At 40.5% G+C, this 21,598-nt stretch overlaps 1 protein-coding gene across 1 annotated transcript in view; it reads left to right on the top strand.

The window, feature by feature from the left end:
- MSRA (methionine sulfoxide reductase A) overlaps nucleotides 1–21,598 on the top strand; it is a 313,580-nt gene that overhangs the window by 123,056 nt on the left and 168,926 nt on the right. Inside the window, exon 2 of the mRNA XM_054196583.1 lies at nucleotides 1,005–1,073. Coding sequence (XP_054052558.1) covers nucleotides 1,005–1,073 — 69 coding nt within the window. The remainder of the gene's footprint in view (nucleotides 1–1,004; nucleotides 1,074–21,598) is intronic.

The raw sequence follows: 21,598 nt of genomic DNA, 5'->3' as shown, positions 1-21,598 counted from the left end.
GGACTGCTTGTGGTGGTGATTGGTAAGTGATCTCCCTGTGTCTTACCTTGACCCGTGAGGGTAACGGAGCTGGTGAGGGGTCTGGAGCACAAGTCTGGTGAGGAGCGGCTGAGGGAGCTGGGGGTGTTCAGCCTGGAGAAGAGGAGGCTGAGGGGAGACCTTCTCGCTCTCTACAGCTCCCTGAAAGGAGGGGGTACCCAGGGGGGGTCGGGCTCTTCTCCCAAGGAACAGGCCATGGCACAAGAGGAAGCGGCCTCAAGTTGCGCCAGGGGAGGTTTAGGATGGATATTGGGAACAATTTCCTCCTGGAAAGGGTTGTGAAGCATTGGAAGAGGCTGCCCAGGGCAGTGGTGGAGTCGCCATCCCTGGAGGTATTTAAAAGACAGGTAGACATGGCACTGTTGGGTTGACAGTTGGACTCGATGATCTTAAAGGTCTCTTCCACCCAAAATGATTCTATGAAAATATGAGGTTTTCCGTCTTGTTTTCTCCACCTGTCCTGTTGACGAGGGGGAATGAGAGGGCGGCTGGGTGGGCATCTGGCAGCCAGCCAAGGTCAAACCACCCCACTGGTGCAGAAAATACACACAGTTCGTGCTTGGTCATATAAAAAAGCTTGTTGTTGAGCGCCAGCATATCCTAGCAGCCAAAGAGAATTATGATTTCCTTGCTTTTTCTGCTTGCATGAGGAGGTTGCTTTCAAGAGTATTCCACCTTTACAGTGATAGACTATATATTGCTCTGTATGTGTGTGTCACGTTAGTACCAGCTGACTTGTCTTTAAGCACTAACCTGAAATGTATCTCTGGTTCATCTCCTGGGACTTGTGGACAGTAGTTTTGAAAAACAGACTCAGAAAGTGTGAAGTTCCAGATACTAGTGAATTGTACGGGTCGGCTTTCAGAAATCAAACTTTAGGTTATGATAGAACTGTAAGAAATAAACAGTTGGTTTTATGCAAAGCATTTATTCTATTACATTTTGGCTTTTTTTTCTTCTTCTAGATAAACACCACGTCAATGGAAACAGAATGGTAGAACCTTTCCCAGAGGGAACACAGATGGCTGTATTTGGTAAGACATCATTTTTAAAATAAAAGCTCTAAGCTGTATATTGTTACTGCATGCCAAATTTCTTAATTTCAGCCTGAATCCTTACAGTTTTAGAATGTGTGCTGCTATTGCCATTTTCTAATCACTACAGTCAGCTAAAGCCACTGGTCATTTTGGTAGATGTCCATGCCCCAAAAGAAGCACATGAGAAATACTTTTCTGCGTTATACAAACAGAAAATTTAAAGCCTTATTTTGTTCCATAAAAATTCCAAAATAGTAGCTTTTTATGTATGATAATTCCTGTAAGATCGTTCATTACTTTAAGCAAAATTCTGAAGATGATCCATGATTCTCCAGAGCTTAAGTCATTCAAGGAACTCAAACTGTTGGGATCTACTGCACTTGCGGCGTTGTTGGCATTTACATGTCCCAAACCACACCTGCTGGTTTGTACTTTACTTTGTGAACAGTCCCGTAGACTTCCTGCTGGGTGCCAGCAGAGCTGGAAAGGTGGCCAATGGTAAAAGAGAAGATGTTTAATTTCGTTGTATCTTATTTTCCATGAAAATGTCATTCTTTGTAAAACTTGAAAAAAAGTGTTTCTCTGGGGAAATTAATTACTTCTGGAAGAAAGAAACATCCTAAAATAGATCAGAATCATCATTTTTTTTACCAAGATACGGACTTTACCCAAATGTGTGAATCATCAGAGCTGTCAGTTCTGAATGTGCTAATGTTAGTCCTTAAGGACAAGCTTATGGAATTTACTAGGGAAGAAAAAAGTGTATTTCTTTGACAATTATTTTTAAAACTTATTGTTAAAGAGAATGAAAAATTTCCTAACCCTGTTTTGAGCCATAAGGTTGGATTGTTTAGAAAGGATATAATTCTCTATTAAATTCTACAGGATGGTACAAAAGTGGCTTAGGCAATTTATTATATCCTATTAAATGTTTATCTATCTGCGATGTTGAAGTAAATATTAAATTACTACTCGATACACCTGCTATATCATCTAGCCTGATGGAGTTCTAAATCATAATAAGTGCAGGTCAGGTATATGAAGCAGTCATCACTGTTTTTGACCTGGGCCCGTTCTAATAACATATATATCTAAACTTTGGCAATCGCAAGGCAATGTGTGTAACAAGAAACACATAAAAATGGAGGATGTACCCTTGAAAGCAGTGATTCTGAGAATCAATGCTATATAAATGCCCAGTATGATGTAACAAACAGAATAAATGCAGCCTTCAGATAAGAAATCAGGGGTACGGTGAGTAGGCATTAGCAGGCAGTTTTACACCTGCACGCAGTGTTTCTGTGACAGATACTAAAATACATTCCACATTCTATTGAGCAATTAGGCAGAATTTATTAACAACAGCAACAAGAAAGTGGAACACTGAAACAAACTATTGAAGCAACCAAGAGAATCTGCATAGCATTGTGTCTTCAGATACAGACTGGGGCAATTAGCGGGGTGCCTAACCAGAGGTTTCAGATGTCTTGGGCTCACCGGGCTGCCAGTTGCCAAACCAAGGGGATGGAGGTCTCCTGCAGTCCTGCGGTGTGGGTATCTCAGCAGTCCATGGGCACCGGGAATGAACCTAGACACCTGTGTCAGACACCCATTCACCCCAGATGCTTCCTGAGGTTACGCGTCAATAGAAAACATATTATTGATCTCCACAAAGGCAAAAGTAGTAGACATTATCTTCCCTACATAATACAGTAGATGACATTAGATAATCTAATCATCCCTATGGATGTTACAAATTATGAATCTGTATTTTACAGGAGAAAGTAGCCTATGTCAATATGGCATTTTCTCAGTCACTGACCTTAGTGATGGTGATCTGATCTAATTTATAAAAAGAAAAGACATAGTGTAAATATTTCTAAAACCTGAGCAGTGTCTGAAAGTTCTTATGTAGTAACAGTTTACAATCTGTCTGGAATGAATTGTTGATCTTAATCTATTTTCAAACAGAGCTGTATTCATATCTGAAATATTTAGCAATCCTATGTGGAATACGAAGAGCTAATTTAACCATGGGCACTAATTTATCACTCCCAAAAATATCTTTTCAATTGATTGTTGCAAAAAATCATAGTAAGCCTTAACTTTCCTGTGGAGCTTGTGTTTCTGTAGCTACCATGGTTGAACAGGAGAAATGGTTTGTGGGTGCCCACCTTCAGTTACGGTCATGATTTCTTCAAGTTCTCCTTAGAGTTCCTCTGATCCAGTATTGTCTTTCTCCCAATATTCCCTTGTCTGTGGATTTTGGGAACATCAAAAAATTCAGAGAGTGGTGGAATGAGAGATCGATTGACAAATATTTTGGAGCTAGTGGAAAAAGATTGTTTGTTAGCTTTTGAGTTTTAAGGTTAAAATGGTCATAGAGATTCTTCTTTGAATTTCTTACAGCAGGCAGGGTCAGAGAGTTCTAGTACAATGCGATATTAATGCAGTCTTCACTGTTTAAATTTTTTAAAGCTCCTCTTTTATTTGCTGTGTGATGGTTAAATCAGCTTTCCAGTGGCTGTGGTGGGTGGATGCTGTGGTGTGGCGAGTGCTTCTACTGGGTATATCACTGTTGATTGTATGTGATTTGTAAAATTTCATAGAAAGTAATATCCTACTTACAGAATTTCAGTGGAAGAGCACAAAATCTTATTGAACATCCTGCTTTGATTAATTTCCGAGGAACTCCGTTATATTCCTATCGAGCCTGGTTAACTTTCATCATTTTCAAATTGCCCTAGATTTTCCACAAGCTTGTGATTGCAAACGTTGGGCTAGGTGGTGAAAACTCACGCTGCTGCCATCTGTGCTGCGAATAAATGGAAAACCTACATGTTCTTAGGTTTACTGTTAGACCTGAAATATAGTGGTATACAAACATGACTCTGATGATAATTGTTGTCATTTGTTGTCGTTGGCATCCCATTCTGATGTGTGGTATAGAAAAATGGAGCTACGGTTCAGTTTTGCTCCCTCCAAGGGCGCAGTGTTTGCTGGTCCCAAGTGAATGGGAATGAAAGGAAGCCCTCAAAGAAGAAAATAATTATTAGTAATTCTTCTGCTCGGATTATTACTCATCCTGTCCATGTATACTCCTGTTAGGAGCAAGTTCTTTGTATTTTAGGCCTCTCTAAGCTAGGGGAAGAAACTGAGCTCGTCGACGTTCTGCCTCCACCTTAGCAAGAGAGGGCTTCTCACACCGCTTCTCCAGAAACATCCATTAATCCTTTAATTGGCCTTGCACGGCGACAAGTCTTGAAGAGCAGTAGTTACTAAGAAGTAACCCCCTTTCTTAAGAAGGTCTGCAAAAGCTAAAAAATGGTAAATAATCGTATGATTTTGTAGGTATAGCCTACTTGCAGTGAATTTTCCTGTTGCTTGGATAGTTTTAGATTCCCCACTAAAAATAACGGTATAAAATGTAATGCCGGGTTGTAAACACTAATCCTTTTACCTGCTTGCAAAATGCGGTTAGATTGCATTACATAGCTCCATCTTCTGCAAAACCTCCTTCAAGATGCTCTTACTAATGCTGCGTTGTTTACTTTATGATATGACTTCTTGTTTTGATCAAGGTACAGGGTGAATGTTCACGGGTCATTGTTCCTGCAGCTTTCCCATTTATACCAGAACCTCACAGTTTTCAAAAGACTATTTAAATGATCTTGAGATTCTCCGGTTGTCTGTTTAGCATCATTAGCTGCCTAAGATACACCTATTGTTCACTAGAATAAAGAAATGCGTCCTTGTTTCTACAGTGGTGAAAAAGCTATATTTCAAGGGTGAGGGTGACTTTTTAATGGAAATCTTTTCGTGCCAACCATCCAGTGACCTCTTCATCCAGTTTCCAGCTAATATTGAAGCACTAAGAGCACAGGAGGTGCACCGGGACTGCTCGCAGCCTCACTGGAGGTGCTGGAGAATGCTCTATCAAAAATCATTGTGTCCCTTGAAGTAAAGAGGGGGTGTATTCCAAAGTTCAGCGACTGAAACAGATGAAACTCTGGATGTTACGTGTTTGTGTTTCAGATGGTAAAGCAGAAGCCGTTCAAGAAATACCTTCCAGAAAGTTTTCATGTAGTTTTTATGGCCATAGATATTTTCAGTTTAGAGCATTTTGCCTGTAGTGACTGATTTTGGCCAAAAACCTGACCAAAAACCTAACCAAAAGTCAAAACGTGAATGTACATTAGAGGGTTGATAATGTTTTGAAAAGAAGCAATTTAGGGTCTAAAATCAACTTTTGGATAAAGGTGTAAAAAAATGAAAAGAAATGCTTCAAAGTTGCAGAACGTATGCAAATATAAATTAATATTTCCATCAGTGCTACTGTAATTCTTTGTCTATTTTAAACACATTTAAATGCACTGCTGTATTACGCTCAGAAATATTGCTGGTCAGCTTTTTTGAATTTTAAGTGCATATTTTTCTCATCAACCGCTGCTATTGCAAGACTCTGGTTTATCCCAGAGCACCTATATATTCACTGTGCTTTATATGCTACCATATTTCTCTAAGAGGAAGCATTGTGCATATGGTGCGTTCAGAGAAGGGCTCTTATTTACCTTTAGTAAAATCTGGCAATATTTCAGGTTTGTAATTATAACACTTTTTAAATAGGGGACTAAATTGTGTTGTATTTGCTTGACATATACTGGCTAGTAATGGGATAATTGGTTTCTTGATGTAAACAAAATATAGACAGAAGTAGGATGTTAAGTAACTGATAAGATTTAATTACAGACGTGTCTGAGTTGGCAGACAGATCCAAGCTTGTTCACCTTCTGCTCTCCACTTATTAGACAGCAGCATGTTCCAGTAATTCTACAGAGCCATATTATTGTTGTACTTTGCCTGAGTTATTGAGTCCTATTGAGATTCAGACCTACCCTATGCATTCCCACAATTCCCACTGCTTCCGAAGGTTATTTATAAACTAAAATAGTGTTATACCAAGATCGTGCAATTAGCCCTGGGCAGAGCCCGGGGTTTCTCAGCCTTTGGACGTGGGCTGTTCAGCTGCCTCTGCCGTGCAGCATCACACGGTACCTGTGGATGTGGCTCGTGGAGGTGGAGAGCTGAGCTCCTCAAATAAGACCTGCTCTTGGGTGGTTCAGACCAAGGCTTGATCGGGCTCAATCGGGGCAACTTTTCAACTGAAGGAAAATAATTTCACTTGAAAGTGGGGTGATGTATTTAAGAATTGATCGCTCTATATAGAGTTTCTTTTACTCAGTCGTGAAAGACCTACTGGTGGCCACGTCAGATAAGAGAATGTGTTAAGAAGTCCTTTGGTCCATCTCAATTACATTTTTATGATGAGCTCCGTTCTTTTCACCAGGAAAAGAAAATCACAGGAAACAAAGTTTGGACCCCAAGAGAAATACCTTTCTTGTAGACACTAAAAATAGAACGAACAATTTTTCTCTGTTGCTTAAAGAAAAGGAAGAAAACTTTAAACAGTGCTACATGTCTACATATAATTTATATCTCTATCTGAAGAGAATATAGGACTTCATGATGTTGAAACAGGTGTGTGTGCTGTGACCCAAATTGTAGGAGAAACATCTCCAGCGATATTACCAGATGTTACAAGGATCACATTGTGAAAGAACTGAGAGACAGAGGGAATGTCTTCTAGAAAGACTCATGTTTCTCATGCTAATTCTCTTTCAACGTCTTGGAAAAGTGAAGGAAGCGTACTAACTGGCTGGGTCTGTAAAGCACTGAAATGTTAATGTTGTCCTGTGCTCACGAGGTGGTGTAAAAATAGACACTGAACTTTCTGCAGTGAGAAAATACACCTGTGAAGACATTGCATCACAAAAAGGGATTGCCTAAGGGGAGGCTGCTCCATCCCTAAACCAAGTCCTGTTCCTATTCTTACCTTTCCAGCATGTTTATTAAAGAAATATATCCTTATTTCCTGTTTTTCTATCTTCCATATATTGACTTATCACCAGTGTCTTTTTGTTGCCTCCTCCAGAGAGCTGAAACACAACCCAGTTCCCTGCCTCTGCTCTCCGGTCCTGGTCCATCCTTATTGCCACCAGTGCCTGAACATCCTCTTCCTTGTAATCCAGCCTGAAGTATGATGCTGGTTTGCTGGTCAAAACTTCCAGAGTTATGTCAGCTCTAAGCAATTGCCAGGGAAGGTTCTCTGTGTAGGATTTAAAAATCTAACCAGGGAAGCCCTGAACTGAAATGTTTCCCCTAAGCCTGTTGTAAAATAAGGTGATAAATACAGAAATAAACGTAATGCTGGGACCTTTTAAAAATAAAAATCTGAATATTCAGTTTCTCTTGTCATATCATAGGCGTTACGCATTAAATGCAGGGGATCAGATTGGGTGGCATTGTGCATCAACTCTGTGGTAGTGCAAATGGCCGGTTGCGGAGCGCTATGCCAGACAGACCCAGATAAATACAAAATGCTACAGTCTGCTTGGTCTTTGCCAAGGACATTTCCTGACATTTGTAAACACTAATAAGAGACAATATCCCTAATGCAGAATGAAAGCTGTCCTTGATCAGCACAACCCTTCATAACATAACATTTTTTTCATATGTTCATAACATTTTTTTATTTCAAAGGATCCACATCTCGCTCTCTTTTTGCTTCTGAAAACAAAAGTAATGTGGCCTTCAAACACAATATCTGTCCTTCTCCATCAGGGACTTGTTTATGTTAATTTAGCTTTCTTGAGGTAATGAAGAATTTAGCTTTGTGTGGGTTTCCACTTAGAGTGTGTATTGCACATCAGTGAGGATCTGCAGGTTTTTAAAAGTCAATCAGATCGCAGCTTTTCAATCAACGACGTTCGCCTTAAAACAGCCATTTAATTATGTTTTGGGGACTTTCCCACTGAAATGAGTCGAAGGGACATAGTTAATTTTCCTGGGGTTTGGGATAAGGCTCAGTGTCCTCCAACGGCAGGACTTGTCTCTAACATACATTTTATTTTCCATGCAAAAAGCCAGCGAGAGCACCTAGATTACTTTAGCAGTGCAAAAGCCTCGCAGAGAAGTAATTTCTTGCCAATGATAAATAGGGCTATATCAGTGACTGGGATGAACATATGCTTGGCATCGTTCTGAGTTGGTTTAAGTTTGAAATAGAAGTAAATTATCCTGTTAATGACTAGAGGCTGCCCTCGTCAGATTTATGCTGCTTTGTGGGAGATATATGTGTGTACGTATGTATGTGTTTACGTGCTGGGATATATGATATACACACAAACACATTTAGCATCAGCATTTATCCTTTGATTCCTTTTAATAAAGCACAGAGCATGATGACATAGCATAAACCACAGAGAACAGGGATGATTTATTCTATTCAGCCGTGAAAAATGTGATGCTAATTGTCAGCAGTTACAACAGCAGAGAAGAAAATATATAAGCAGGTTTCTGGAGGGATAAAATTGTGTTGTTCTGATAATTTTAGACACACTGTGACATTCACAAAGTATTGTCAGTGCATCTTGCAGCTCCTAATGGATTTATCTTTACAACCCTGCTGTCACAGACTGACAATATTAGAACTGGGGATGTGAGACTGAGTGAATAGGGTCCTGTATTAAAAAATATGGATTACTTATTACTGAGTTCTTCGGTTTGGGGTAATTTAGAGTGATTTTCCTGATTTTCAGGACTTTTTCTCACCTGATTAAGTTATTGGTGATCTCAAAAAATGCATCATTAGATATCTTGCTTAAAATCGAAGATACAAAAATCTTCAGCTACTTTTAAAATACTTGCTCAGAAATGCTCCTGAAGCTTGGGGGAGTCAACTGGAATCTTTATATTGATCTCATTGGTGCTTTCAACTCATCGGGCTGGAATTAATCTCAATGGGTTTTAGGTATGTAATCTAAAGTCATCAAAATTTCTCCCCAGTCAGAGAAAACACATTTGGAGAGGTCAGATCACAACGGCTGTCTTGTAAAGGAACACATCACCCTCTGTAGGTGCCTTGTTCTGTCAAACGCTACCTAAACAACTAGCTTAGACCAGGGGGAATTGATTCGTTTGCATAAATACGTTGCAAATGTTTTCTGCTATTTGAGGTGTCCTAGGGCATTGGAGACGTCCACAGGGGGCTGACAGGGATGATACAGGTCCCACAGGAGAACCATGCTCTTCTCAGCTAGGAGGCGAAAGCAGAATAGGTTTATCTAGGACATCCCAAATGATATGAGATACCTATATTTAGGGATTGGATGTACATATAAAGACATCTAAATGTAAGTGTAACATGTAGGTGAAATTGTCCTTGATCTCCAGCTTCCAAGGACGTGGGTCTACCTTTTGGCATATGTGCCCCTCTTACGCCAGTCTTGTGCAGAATTGCTGCATCTCAGATGCCACATCTCAGATGCTGCATCTGCATCTCAGATGACACCAGATGCTTTTATTTATGTCAATACCGAACCCTGGATCCCCACTGACCATCATGGGAGCTGGGACACTTTTTCTCGCACGTGAACACCTATTTGTGTATCTAAATTTGAGACCTACATGCAGTTGTTCAAGTTGCATGCTGAAGCATGCCCTGGAGGTCTCTGTTTCAAGTGCCTGAGGTTAGCTGAGAAGAATTGCTTCTAGAGTGTTTCTCACAGAACCCCTTACATCCCGGTATCTGCCACGTACACTGTTTGCCCCTGTTTTCAGGGAATTGCCCACAATATTAGATCATTTTCAATGGCAGTCTATGCCGGCTAGTACAGGCTCTCTGTTTTATCTGGCAGACACAGACAAGTCTTTTGTCTTTAGAAGAGAGTGAAAACTCCACACTTAAAGAGGGCCAGACGGCATTTTGTTCCAGACTTTTCTTCTAGAATACCACCTCATTTTGCTCTCTGGGCAGGACATACTTTAGAAATGAAGGAAAAAATACCCTTCAACATCTAAAGGAAAGAAATAATATGATCAGTTTTTCAAATAAGATACGAACTAATCGCAAAAAAATTCTGATTTGAGTTGAACTGTAAGTAATTTTGAAACAGCCGTAGTTATTTGTTTGTGAGCCAGGGAAAACAGCATGCAATATGTCAGGCTTTGAGATAAAATTTATTGGTGTGTCATTGGCTTAAATCCAACATTATGCTCATAAATAATATAATCCTAGTGTGACACATTTCTGCTTGAACCTTGACTGAAAATTATTGAGAATCATGTTATGAATTATGTAGTAGCAGTCATGCATTCAAGTCAAAAGGATATAACTTGAGTGAAATGCTGAAATGTATTTGTAATTAGGTACACTATCTAAAGACGGCTGGTTGCAGAAAGGGCAAGGTGTCTTTCTGTGTATCCAAAGGTAGAACACGGAGCCTCGCTGCAGACGCAGGCTAACGGCCATCCAGCTTTTTATTGACTCATTCTTCTGGGATGGAAAGTCCGATGTTCTTGAATGTCGTTGTTATCTATATCACTCTCTTGTATGCTACTAGCACCGTCTTTTGTCTCTTAATTTATACTGGCTCAATATGACCCGAGGCTCCAGACAAACCTTGATGATAATACACAGTCCAAATGCACAGCAGGGTGGGAGTAACTCGGTGTCATTCAGTGGAATGTGCCCGACAAGCCAAGAAAGGGCAAATGTAGGGGCTTAAGCATCAAAATGGTTATACTCAGACTCATCAAGTGTGATGGTGTTTATCCCTGTGGCAGATAAAGAGATTATCACTGCTCTGCTTTATGGAAACCAATAAACCTAAGATCATTTTACTCTGCTGCTGCATTAAAGGTCTGGGCATGTTTTTTAGATGTAGAAGGTTTTTTTTGTAGCTCACATGGTCCATCTTCAAACCATTGTGTAGTGTGCTCCTTGGCTGCAGTGGTTATTCCTAGTCTAACAGAAATTCATACCTGGGTTCCTTTGTCCTTACTATCTGCATACTACTTCGTTCCCAGGCTGTCTTCTGGAGATGAAAACTGCGTCTGGTTCTGGGAATAGTTCATCCTGGGCACCATTCCTTCAATTATGCTGTGAAGCAGAGTGAAACGTCGCTCCCTCTGCTCTATACTATCCCCCACTATTCTCCTGGCAGGCCTTGTATCTGCAAGTACCTTGATGTGCTCTCACCTCATGTCCCAACACATGCAGAGCCTTGATCTTATGCTATAGAGGCACCACTCGTAATGGATTTGAAATGATGTCAATGGATTTGACACTGATGTGAAACAAAACCCTAAACTGAGAAAATGTATGTACGCATATACCCACAGCACTAATTACGCCTTAGTGCCATAGGTGAAGTGTGTTTTGCATGGTAAACGGAAGGACAAGGTCGTTGACTGTTTTTCCCATCTCAGAGCTTTAGCTTTTCTTAAATTTCCTAGATCTCATGCCATGGTATATCCTGAAAAGAGGGAACAGCAGTGTTGCATGAATAAATGAAGCCGGGCCGTGAACCACCTGTGGTACAGGCATATTCAGCCAACTGGAGCTGACTGTAGTGTGAGAATGCAGCGTCTGTGAAGAATTCATAAATACTCCTGACTTTCACTTGTTCTAGTAGTGTACCTTCAGACAAAGAAGACTGCATATAACTGGAGACTTTTAATATGGATTTCCTCTTGCTGGCCAGTATCTTCTCTATCCTATTTTTGCTTTCCTCAACAGACTTTTCAATAGGTCACCAATTCCTTGCTGCATGTGACAGGGCCAAAATTTATATTTTTATAAGATATGTTTATACTTGAAGTTTTTAAATCTTTAGTTAAAATATTGCCTCTTACCTCATTTTAAAACTAATCTAGGTCCCCTCCAGTTGTTTGTTACAGACTACAATTATTTATGCTTTACAACGTGATAGACCAAACCCAAGGGTAAAGCAAAGATGTTTGCAGTCTTGTGGTGGATTTGTTGTTTTAACAGACTTCTTGACTCTACACAAATAATTTCCCAAGAATTCAAGGTACTGTGTGGATCCAAAATGTTTTGGAGCATGTGCTGGAGCTTACAGAAGTGCTATGTTGTTTGGAACCTGAGGCTGTAAGAGTCTCCCAGATCTCAAGCAGCTGTGCTCTCCCTGGCTGCAGCCTGCTGTGAGTCTAAAGCACTTTGCTGATGGCTCCATCGGTCATATTTTACCCCCAAACTCCCTTTTTATACACGGTTTTAGGAGGAGGATGATATATGTATTTTAACTGATGCCTAAGTACGCAATTCCTTTCCCTGTTGATGCCTGTTGGTAGAAAGCAGAATAGGAACGGAAAAGAGAACAAAACAGAAATTGTCATTATGCCAGCACATAAAACCATGGTTTTCCCATGTGGTGAATATGAGGAGAGGCTGAGGGAGCTGGGCAGGTTTAGCTTGGAGAAGAGGAGGCTGAGGGGAGACCTCATTGCCCTCTACAACTCCCTGAAAGGAGGGTGGAGAGAGGTGGGGGTTGGCCTCTTCTCCCAGGGGAATAATGACAGGACCAGAGGAAATGGTCTGAAGCTGCAGCAGGGGAGGTTTAGGTTAGATATCAGGAGGAATTCCTTTACTGAAAGCGTGGTCAGGCACTGGAACAGCCTGCCCAGGGAGGGGGTTGAGTCACCATCCCTAGAGGTGTTTAAGAAACGTCTAGATGTGGCACTTCAGGGCATGCTCTAGTGACAGAGATTGTAGGGGTTTTTTTTGGTGTGTGTATGGTTGGACTCGATGATCTCAAAGGTCCTTTCCAACCATGAAGATTCTATGCTTCTATGATTCTGTGAATATTGTATGTATTTCTGCAGCGCTCGGGTCAAAAGAGCTCTAGCAGAAGGGCAAAAGGGGTGATCAGAAATAAGGAGCATCTTTGTTGTGATTTAACCCCAGCCGGTAACTTGGACCACGCAGCCGTTCACTCACACCCCCCACAGTGGGATAGGGAGAAGAGGGAGAAAACAAAAGTAAAAACCTCGCGGGCTGAGATAAAGACATTGAATAGAACAGTAATGGAAGAAAAAAAAATGGTGAAAGAATATACAAAATGAGTGATGCAACACAATTGCTCACCAACTGGCGATGGATTGCTCAGCCCATCCTGAGGAGTGATTCTTGCGACCCCAGCCAACCCCCATTTATATATTGACTATGACATCTATGGTATGGAATATTCCTTTGGCCAGCTTCTCTTGTCCGCGCTCCCTCTCAGCTTCCATGGGAAGCTGAAAAAGTCCTTGACTTAATACTAGCATTACCTAGCAACAACTAAACCAATATGTGTTATGAACATTATTCTCATACTAAATCCAAAACACAGCAGCTACTAGGAAGAAAATTAACTCTATCCCAGCTGAAACCAGGACAATCTTCTTTACAAGGAACAACAGGGCACACTAGGGCTATTCAGTGTGAAAAAGAGATAACCTAGTGGGGTATGAGAGGTCTACACAATGAGGGTAGGCATGGGGAATGTAAAAGGGAATTGATTTTGCAGAATATCTCCCCTTATAAGAAGTAGGGACCAGCAGAAAGGATGCAAGTAGGAGCCAGTTTCAAAATAAATTAGAAAAGCTGGAATAAAATAAAAGACTGTTGGTCTCCTTGCCAAAGGGTTTTCTGCATACAGAAGATTTCTCAGGTTGAAATGGGGCCGGGAGAAATAGCTGGAAGAGAGATCCACCGGGAGTTATTCAAACACTTGTCATTAGCTCCCAGCTGAGAACGATTTGTAATGAGAAATAATAAATTAAAGATGCACGTGAATCTTTGTCTGCTGGACAATAAAGCTGGGCAAGTTTTGCAAACTTGGTATGCACTCTGGTAATCGCACCTAACCTGCTTTGAAGCTGTACGTCAAAAAAACCTCCAAAACCCCCAAGGAGGCAAAATGCTGATTTGTAAAAAATAAAAATAGGCAACAGTTCTTTCTGGATGCACGTCTAGCTTGGCATGGATGTGAGAGATGTCTGTGCCTCTGCGCTTGGAAACCAAGTGGGCTGAAGGTATAGCATGGAGGGACCTCTTACTGCTTCCACCCTTGGGCAGCACAGCTCTGTCTCTGTGACTGTGGCTGGGTAGCTACAGTTACCCCAAAATACATTTGTAGAAGGATCTCTGACCATAGTTTGTATAAGCTAATTTATTTTCCACTTCAGTGTTCACTCTGTTGCATCTTAGGCTTGTTTGTCATGTATCCCTTTTGACTATTGCTTCATTCTGAAACGCAGTAGTCATAAGTAATACATATTGCATTGCTTTTTTTAAAAAAAATTAAAAATTACTGGTTCGAAACCTGTAAAGAAAAATTCTGCTGCATACAAAACTAAAAGTTTCTTTGCTTGCTCAAAGAATTGCTGTACAATGGCGGCATCCAGCTTCATGGTAAAGATGGGAATTCCCACCTTTGCTGGCTGCTGTGCAGCTGTCATGGTGCTTCTTTGATGAATGACAGTGCGTATGTCTACAGCACATCATGAGGCTCTACCAAAAGCCAGTCTCAAGGATGGAAAGGCTATTTATTTAAGCAAAAGCATGGTATTCCGGCCCTTAAACCTGCCAGAGGCTGCGTGCCTGTGTTGCCCTCCAGCTTAACATTCTGCCAACCACAGCCAGAGCGCTCGGGTCGTTTGGAGGACATCTAAGAAAACTAGGGGGTTGGAGAGTGAGAAGGTCATGGACTTCGCTGTGCGTAATGGCAATTCCTTTGCCGAGCCATCAGTGCAGCGCAGACACTCTGCCTCAGCATTTATTATAGTTACTTTATTTTCAAGAATGACATACCATGTTTTTGGGGAATGAGTGCACGTCAAGTACTGCATAAATGGTAAGTGACTAACCACATATCTATTTGGCCTCTGCATCTTCCTCTGTATATAAATTAGTTTTTCTATAACAATCTTCTCTGGTATTTTCTTGAGTAATTGTCGTTTTGGGGGGTGGATAGGAAAGAGCTATTCTCCTTTGCAAGTGAGAACGTACCATAATTTTACTGGCTACTAACAGATGAGAAAATAACTCTTGGAAATTCTGTATTTCCATTAAGGACAGCTGTGGTTCAAAATAGATTAATTTTAATGATCTTCTAGGTAGACTTAGAAGTCATTTATTAGTTTGGGCTTTTATTGGAAAAGGGTTAAGGGTATGTTTCTGTGGAGCTGGGGAAAGGAGGACTAAAGGGCTGCTTGTTGAATTGCCTTGTTGTTTGAATGTAATTATTTTTTACTCCTGAGCAATTATAGATTGTAAGTTTAAATAATTGTCAGAGTGCCTACAGCTTTCTATTGTTGCCTAAAATCTAAGGTAATAAATAAAATAAGTACTATGAGATTACTTTTTCTGAATGCGTCTATGGCAGTTAATTTAACTTAGCAATAGTTATCAAAAAGGAAAGAAAAGGCAAGTTTTCTATTCCTTGCAATAAACAAACTTTGTAAACAAGTTATTATTTTCTGCACCACAGCCCTAAAAGTGATTCTTATTTTGCTGGTAACAAAATGTTTGTGGGGCTTTGCGTGTATAATAGTAGAATATATTTTGTTTTGCTTCTGTATATTTCAAGCTCCCTAAGGTTGCCGAGAGATTACAGAGATTTTCACAAGACAAGGGTAAGGCTTCGCTATTATTGCAGAGATGAATTTATATGAAAGATACAGTTTCAAGAGAATCAAATGGATTACACAGCGCTGATGACATCTCTTATTTTACGTGTACGTCAAGTTCTACTTGAGTAGCAGAGCACTAAAGTGTGTCAAATGACCGAGGATGATCTAAAATGAATCTCTGCGAAGTGTTGGAATGCTTAGAGCAGAGGAAGATCACAAAATGATTTGAAAGCCTCAAATCAATGACTGAACTAAAGATGTGATGCTTTGCAATGAAGCAAATAATCAGGTTGATGATAGGACCGTGTAGCTCTGTCTCAATCTCTTTCACATATTATTGTACCAGAGGTTCTTTTTATCCCTACCAGACTTTTGAAAGGTAATATATTAAGAAACTACTCCCTTCTTCAAAGGAGATGGAAAAGTGGTTAGGCTGAATTTATCTGTGCACAAGCTGGCATAATTTATTCTTTATTGACTGTATCCTTGGACATTCGGCTGTATTAATTCCGACTAAGATTTGTTTCCATTTTTGGATACCTCAGAAGTGTGCAAAGAGCTTCTGGTGCTTTTATTCATACTCATCACATTTTCATTGATCCAATAGTTTATTTTGTAAGGGAAATTAAAAAGAGTAAATAGTTAAAGGACTCCGAATTTTGACTATAAACCCTGAAACTTTTTTCTGTGTCCCTGGGACACTTCAATCATCATCTTTGTGGCCAAGAAACATCAGGTCCCTACAGTACTTCTTAAGAAACCTCTTTAATTGATTAGACCTGAAAGACTTGCAATTTTAGTCCAAATATTTTGCACTTAAGGACTGATCGTTCTTACTTTGTGAATAGCACTTCTTTTCTGCAGGTCGTATCCATTTTTGGTGCGATATTGCTTTGTATGTGGTTCAGTTGTTCATGGAAAATGATGCCTAATTGTTCCCAGCCATGAGCACTCACTCAGTTGCATTCCCAAATCCCCAAACATGAAAGAAAATGTGTATTTATTGGTTTCCAATTCCAGAATTGTACAATTTGTGACAGTTCTCTTTCATGTTTATGGAATGTACTGGTATGAATGGCCCTGTAAATAGAAGACTAAACCTTTGGAGAGGTTGCTGGTTTGTTCTGCATTTGTACCCAGAACCCAGCACAATGGAATTCAAATCTGTGACGAAGGCTTTTATGTGCTGTGGTTTTGAAAATAGCAATACCGCTAATGATATAAACAAGCCTCGGAGAGAAAATCTTTTACAGTCTGTGTTCAGGCTTGAATTCCCAAAGCCGCCTTCTCGTCTCGTTTTGCCCAGTTCTACACCTGTCTAAATATAATGGAATTGATTACTTATACAATGCCAAGTAAACAGAATTAGTTCCATTTCATGAATGAAACTTGAAAAAGAACAAAGTAATTTTTTATAAGATGGAAATCTTCAGAAGTGAGACACTGAACTATTTTTTTGGATGACTTCTTTATTTATTGTTAAACATTTTTGATTTCTTTTGTCCTCTGCCTAATCTTGACTGGATCTATCCTTGTCCTAACACATATCAAGATCACCAGTTGGTATATCTGGCTCAACATGTTAAAGTAATCACAACGCTCCCATAGATTTTCTGTATTTTTGGAAGCAGCTCTATTTTGTCTTACTTTCCACATTACTATATTGCAGCTACATTCCACTGAAAAAAGACAAATAAGATGAAAGTCGCTACATTTTATCTAGACAGAGTTTTACTGAAGAGTACAAACCAACCCAAATATGAGAAGGAAAAAAGTTAGAAAATACTTAGTTTTATCAAGTGGTGTTTCTATCACCCAATAGTCATGGCATGAAAAAGAGATATTTTAAACAAAAACCTCTTAGTTGGGATCCTTTGGTATGTTTCCGGAGGGGATTCTTTGCTTTGTTTTGGGACCACTCAATCATAGAATCATAGAATGGTTTGGGTTGGAAAGGACCTTAAAGGTCATCTTGTTCCAACCCCCCTGCCATGATGGCGGGGTCATGACATACGTCAGTTGTGGAGTACTTAAAATAATAATTCATAAATTATGGCTCATGTGAGGCTTACTTATGTGTGCAAAATGCTTTGATGTTTTTGGATGAAAGGAGCTAAATGCATGTGAATTACTCTTTAAGTATTCCAGAGAAGGCAGAAAACCCAGTTCCCCAGATCCAAGCGTCTGCTGCCAGGCTTCCTCCTGTGGCACATTCCCACACTGGTGTCCGTTTGGGAGCTGGGAAGTAAAGCCCATGTGTTTGGGCCGCACATCTTCCAACTCCTTTTAACCTTTCGCTCCTAATTAAGAAAACGCTGAGTGTGATTAGTGCAGAATAAATAGATGCAGAAGGGTGATTAGGAATAAAACCTGTACCCCAGGACTATGGTAAAAGGCAGAGCCGCAGAAGTGGTTGGCTTTCTTCACTCTCCCAAGGTCTGCTCCTCTTCCTATTTACTTTTAGGAATGATTCACAGTATTAGTTCTGATTGTTTAGACCCAAGGTGAACTTCTGAACGATTCAGGTGCAGCTCAGAGGTGGAAATTACGTTGCAGAGTTGTCCTCCCAGCTCTGCCAGGTGGAGGTGGGTGTCACGGGTACAGGGACAGTCTGGTGCATCTCTTGAAGGTCAGGAAGTTTGGCCTCTGCTACTTTTACATGTTCTCCTGCCAGGGCATGATGAGAACCTTTCAGATCAGCATAAATGATTTTTTGAGTGGGCCGTATCTTCCGGTTTCTGGGATTTAGAGGCAAGAAGTTTCCCAACAGAAGATTTTGATAATGGATTTTTTTTATTATGTGGACTCACCAGAGAACAGTTTTGTTGACATTCAGGATAAAATTGGTTTAAATATTCCTGCTTATTGGGTGGGGAAAGAATACTGAGGCAGTGAATAAGACCATCTTTGAAAGTATTTTCATACACTGACTTGTGTATATCCCTGCTCTCTGCTGGTTAAGATCAAAATTGCATTTAAATAGGAATATCTGAAACCTCTTGTACTATAATTGTGAAGTTTAGAGCAACTGTGGTTTGTGCCTTATTGACATTCTTGATACTGGCTTCAGATTTATTTAAATCCTGTTGATTTTGTATTATTTATAACTTGTAACATGCTTTTATGATGGATTGAATAAGCACATTTTAAGAATCGTTTTCTATCTCTCTATCCCTCTAGTGCTTTTCCCAGTTTGAGTGCTGTTGTTTTATAGGGTTTTTCAAAAGTCATACTTATGACATGTTATGCATATTTTTCGTGCTGAAAACATGGCAGTTTTTCTCCTGACAGTAAAATATTCCTTTTCTATTATGATAGTCTGCTTTTCCTTTTACAATAATTCTAATCTGTTGTGCAGATTTTGTACAAACATACATACATACATACACAAACATGTGCCCACACGCGCTTCGAATGTCAGCCGGCACCGTACAGGCGGAACCGAATTGCCTGGGCATTTGTTAATTTGAATGAACATGAGGCTTCTGCTTCTCCTGTGGAAAAAGAAGCAAACCCAACAGTTTCTCTGGGAATTCATGCAGTGTGAACAGAACACGTCTTGGCAAAATGGCGAGCCAAGAAATTCCTCTTTAGTTGCTCTGTTAGGCAAACTGCATTTTAAATTTCTTGCCGAGGGCTTTGTTTGACTTGCCCCAGGCAAGCTGTTCAACATATTTATCAACCCTGTTGTAGCATTAGAGCCAACGCTTATCTAGGAAGATCATCCGCTTAATGCCATCTGTCATCAGGAGTTTTATTTCTTTCAGCTGAGCTTATTCTCCATTTCAGTTTTTTTATACTCCTCCCAACCATTTCTTAGTTGATTGTTTTCCAGTGATCTCAAATATTCTGTCATTGCTCAAATATTCTGTGGTTGCTGCATGTTAAACCTCTAAAGACATCAATAATACAATTTTGCTTTAAATCCTGATTGATAACATTAATCCTATATGCATCCAGATGGCTCACCAAAGCGCCCTACATATTACAATGTTATGTAAAAGACAATATTGCATTTCAATCGGAATCTGGAATTCTTTCCATATTCTCAATAGGAATTTGAAAAAATTCGGAACAAAGACTCTGGGGTAATTCTTGCTGCATTTTTATCTTGGTGCCTGCGAGGACATGCCTTTGATGACTTTAGATTTTCAGGCCCTTATTAACTGTTGTGTAAGTGCACAGGCAGTATGGAGGTGTTCACCAAAGGTGTATTCACGCACTTTACATGTGATTGTGAGATCCAGTTCTGCGTTTGGATTCATGTCCACAATCATGGCGAAGCCAAAGGGATTGGCGTATTTCCCTGTTGAGAACAAAATTTAACTTTCTGGAAGTCTGGTGCTATTGAGTTGCATACAATCAAGAAAAATTATTGTAACCAGGTGTACAGCCACCGTGTATAGACTAAATGCCGGCTGGGTGTTCTCTTGGGTTGCCAGGACATCCTGATCTCCTTGTTGTCCAGACTGGGAGTCTGCTGGGTCCCATCACAGCTTCCTTGTTGCCTGCTTACCCATCTTCTCTTTGGGTGAGGAAACACGCTGATGCCTCCCAAGGTCTCATGCTGACCTTTCACGGTGAAGCCAAGGTACCCCCTTCAACCTGTGAAGTACTAAAAATTCACGGTCCCCACAGTTTCAGAGCACACAGCAGAAATATCTGTTGGCTCAGTACTTAGAAATATTAGTACTTGGACTGACTTCAATCAATCAGCTGTACCAACTGCTCTGCACAATTTTTTAAAGAGAAAAATGCCAATCACAGTACTTGGCGGAAATGTATGAAATGAGCATTATTATATAGGTATATAACTTGCTGAGGTTCAATTTATTCCTTCCAACTGGGGGAAAAAAATAATCATTTCAGTTCAAAGCAGCTGAGCGTTTCCTTCTCCAGATTTTATAGAGGTAACTAAATCAATCGTATTCAAAATTTGGTCCAAGTCCTATACTGGCCAAGAGAAGCGGGGATACTGGCAGCTGTGTCTTCAGCTCCCGGAGAGATGCTGGCTAGAGCGAGATGCATTGAGGTGGGCCGGTGGGGTGTTCTGTTGGCTGTCCTTTACTGCTTCAATGTATAGGAGCAGCCTGTGCCCCCAGCTACTTTTGGCTGGGTACTGCAGCGTTTGAGCAGCTGGCAGAATCGTTGCTTCTAGGGTTTCAGAACATAAGCTGGCACAAGAGCTGGTCTCCTCTGTCTAGTGCGCTCCCGAGCTTTGGATAGATCCTGTCCCACTCCTTGCTCTGATCTGGGGTTAGGGAAGAGGTTTTCAGGGCATGTTGCTCTTTGTTCTCCCAGCGTACCAGCATGTTTTATTTTTCTGAGTATATATATTTAAAACTGACATTTTCCCCTGCTTAGAAGAATCATAAATCCTGTTAACAGAAGGAGAAGCAGGATCCGTATCCTTTGCAGTTCGTCTTCTGCAGTGAAGCATTGCTATCAACCTGGCATGGGAACAGCTTCTTAATCTGCTGCATGGAAAAGTGCCCTGAAGTGTGGGTGGAGGGATTGCAGGCGGTGGGCCAGAAAAGACTTGGCATGCCAGCGAAATAATGCATTCATTCTTCAGAATATGACAAAAAAGAGTCTTCTGGATGTCCTGTCGGGCTGCTGGGAGGGCAGGGGAGAGAGAACGCTTGTAAATAAAGCTGGCAGGAGCGAAAGGTCGTTGGGTAGGCAGGCAGAAGTCAGGTTGTGTGCGCACCTGATGCCCAGCGGAGAAGGATGTACTAAAAAGGTAAAGGACAAAGGCATGAAGAAAAGTGCTCTGCATGTGAAAATACCACCTACGTGTACATGTTTTAGAGAAAAGATGAAAATTAGCCAGTATATAAAAAAAATACCTCTGCTGTGCATTTCTTTAAGTGGAAAGAGTCCCTGAAGCATCAGCCTCCTTTAGGAACTCTGGAGCTCAGAACTTAATAGACTTCAGTTAGTGCAGAATGGGTGCATCTTGTGAGGTTGTAGCTTGGATCAGG

This window comes from Rissa tridactyla, chromosome 3 (assembly GCF_028500815.1).
Source record: "Rissa tridactyla isolate bRisTri1 chromosome 3, bRisTri1.patW.cur.20221130, whole genome shotgun sequence".
Classification (NCBI taxonomy): domain Eukaryota; kingdom Metazoa; phylum Chordata; class Aves; order Charadriiformes; family Laridae; genus Rissa; species Rissa tridactyla.
The sequence above is the reverse complement of the archived record's forward strand: the minus strand, read 5'-3'. Positions and strand labels throughout refer to the sequence as shown.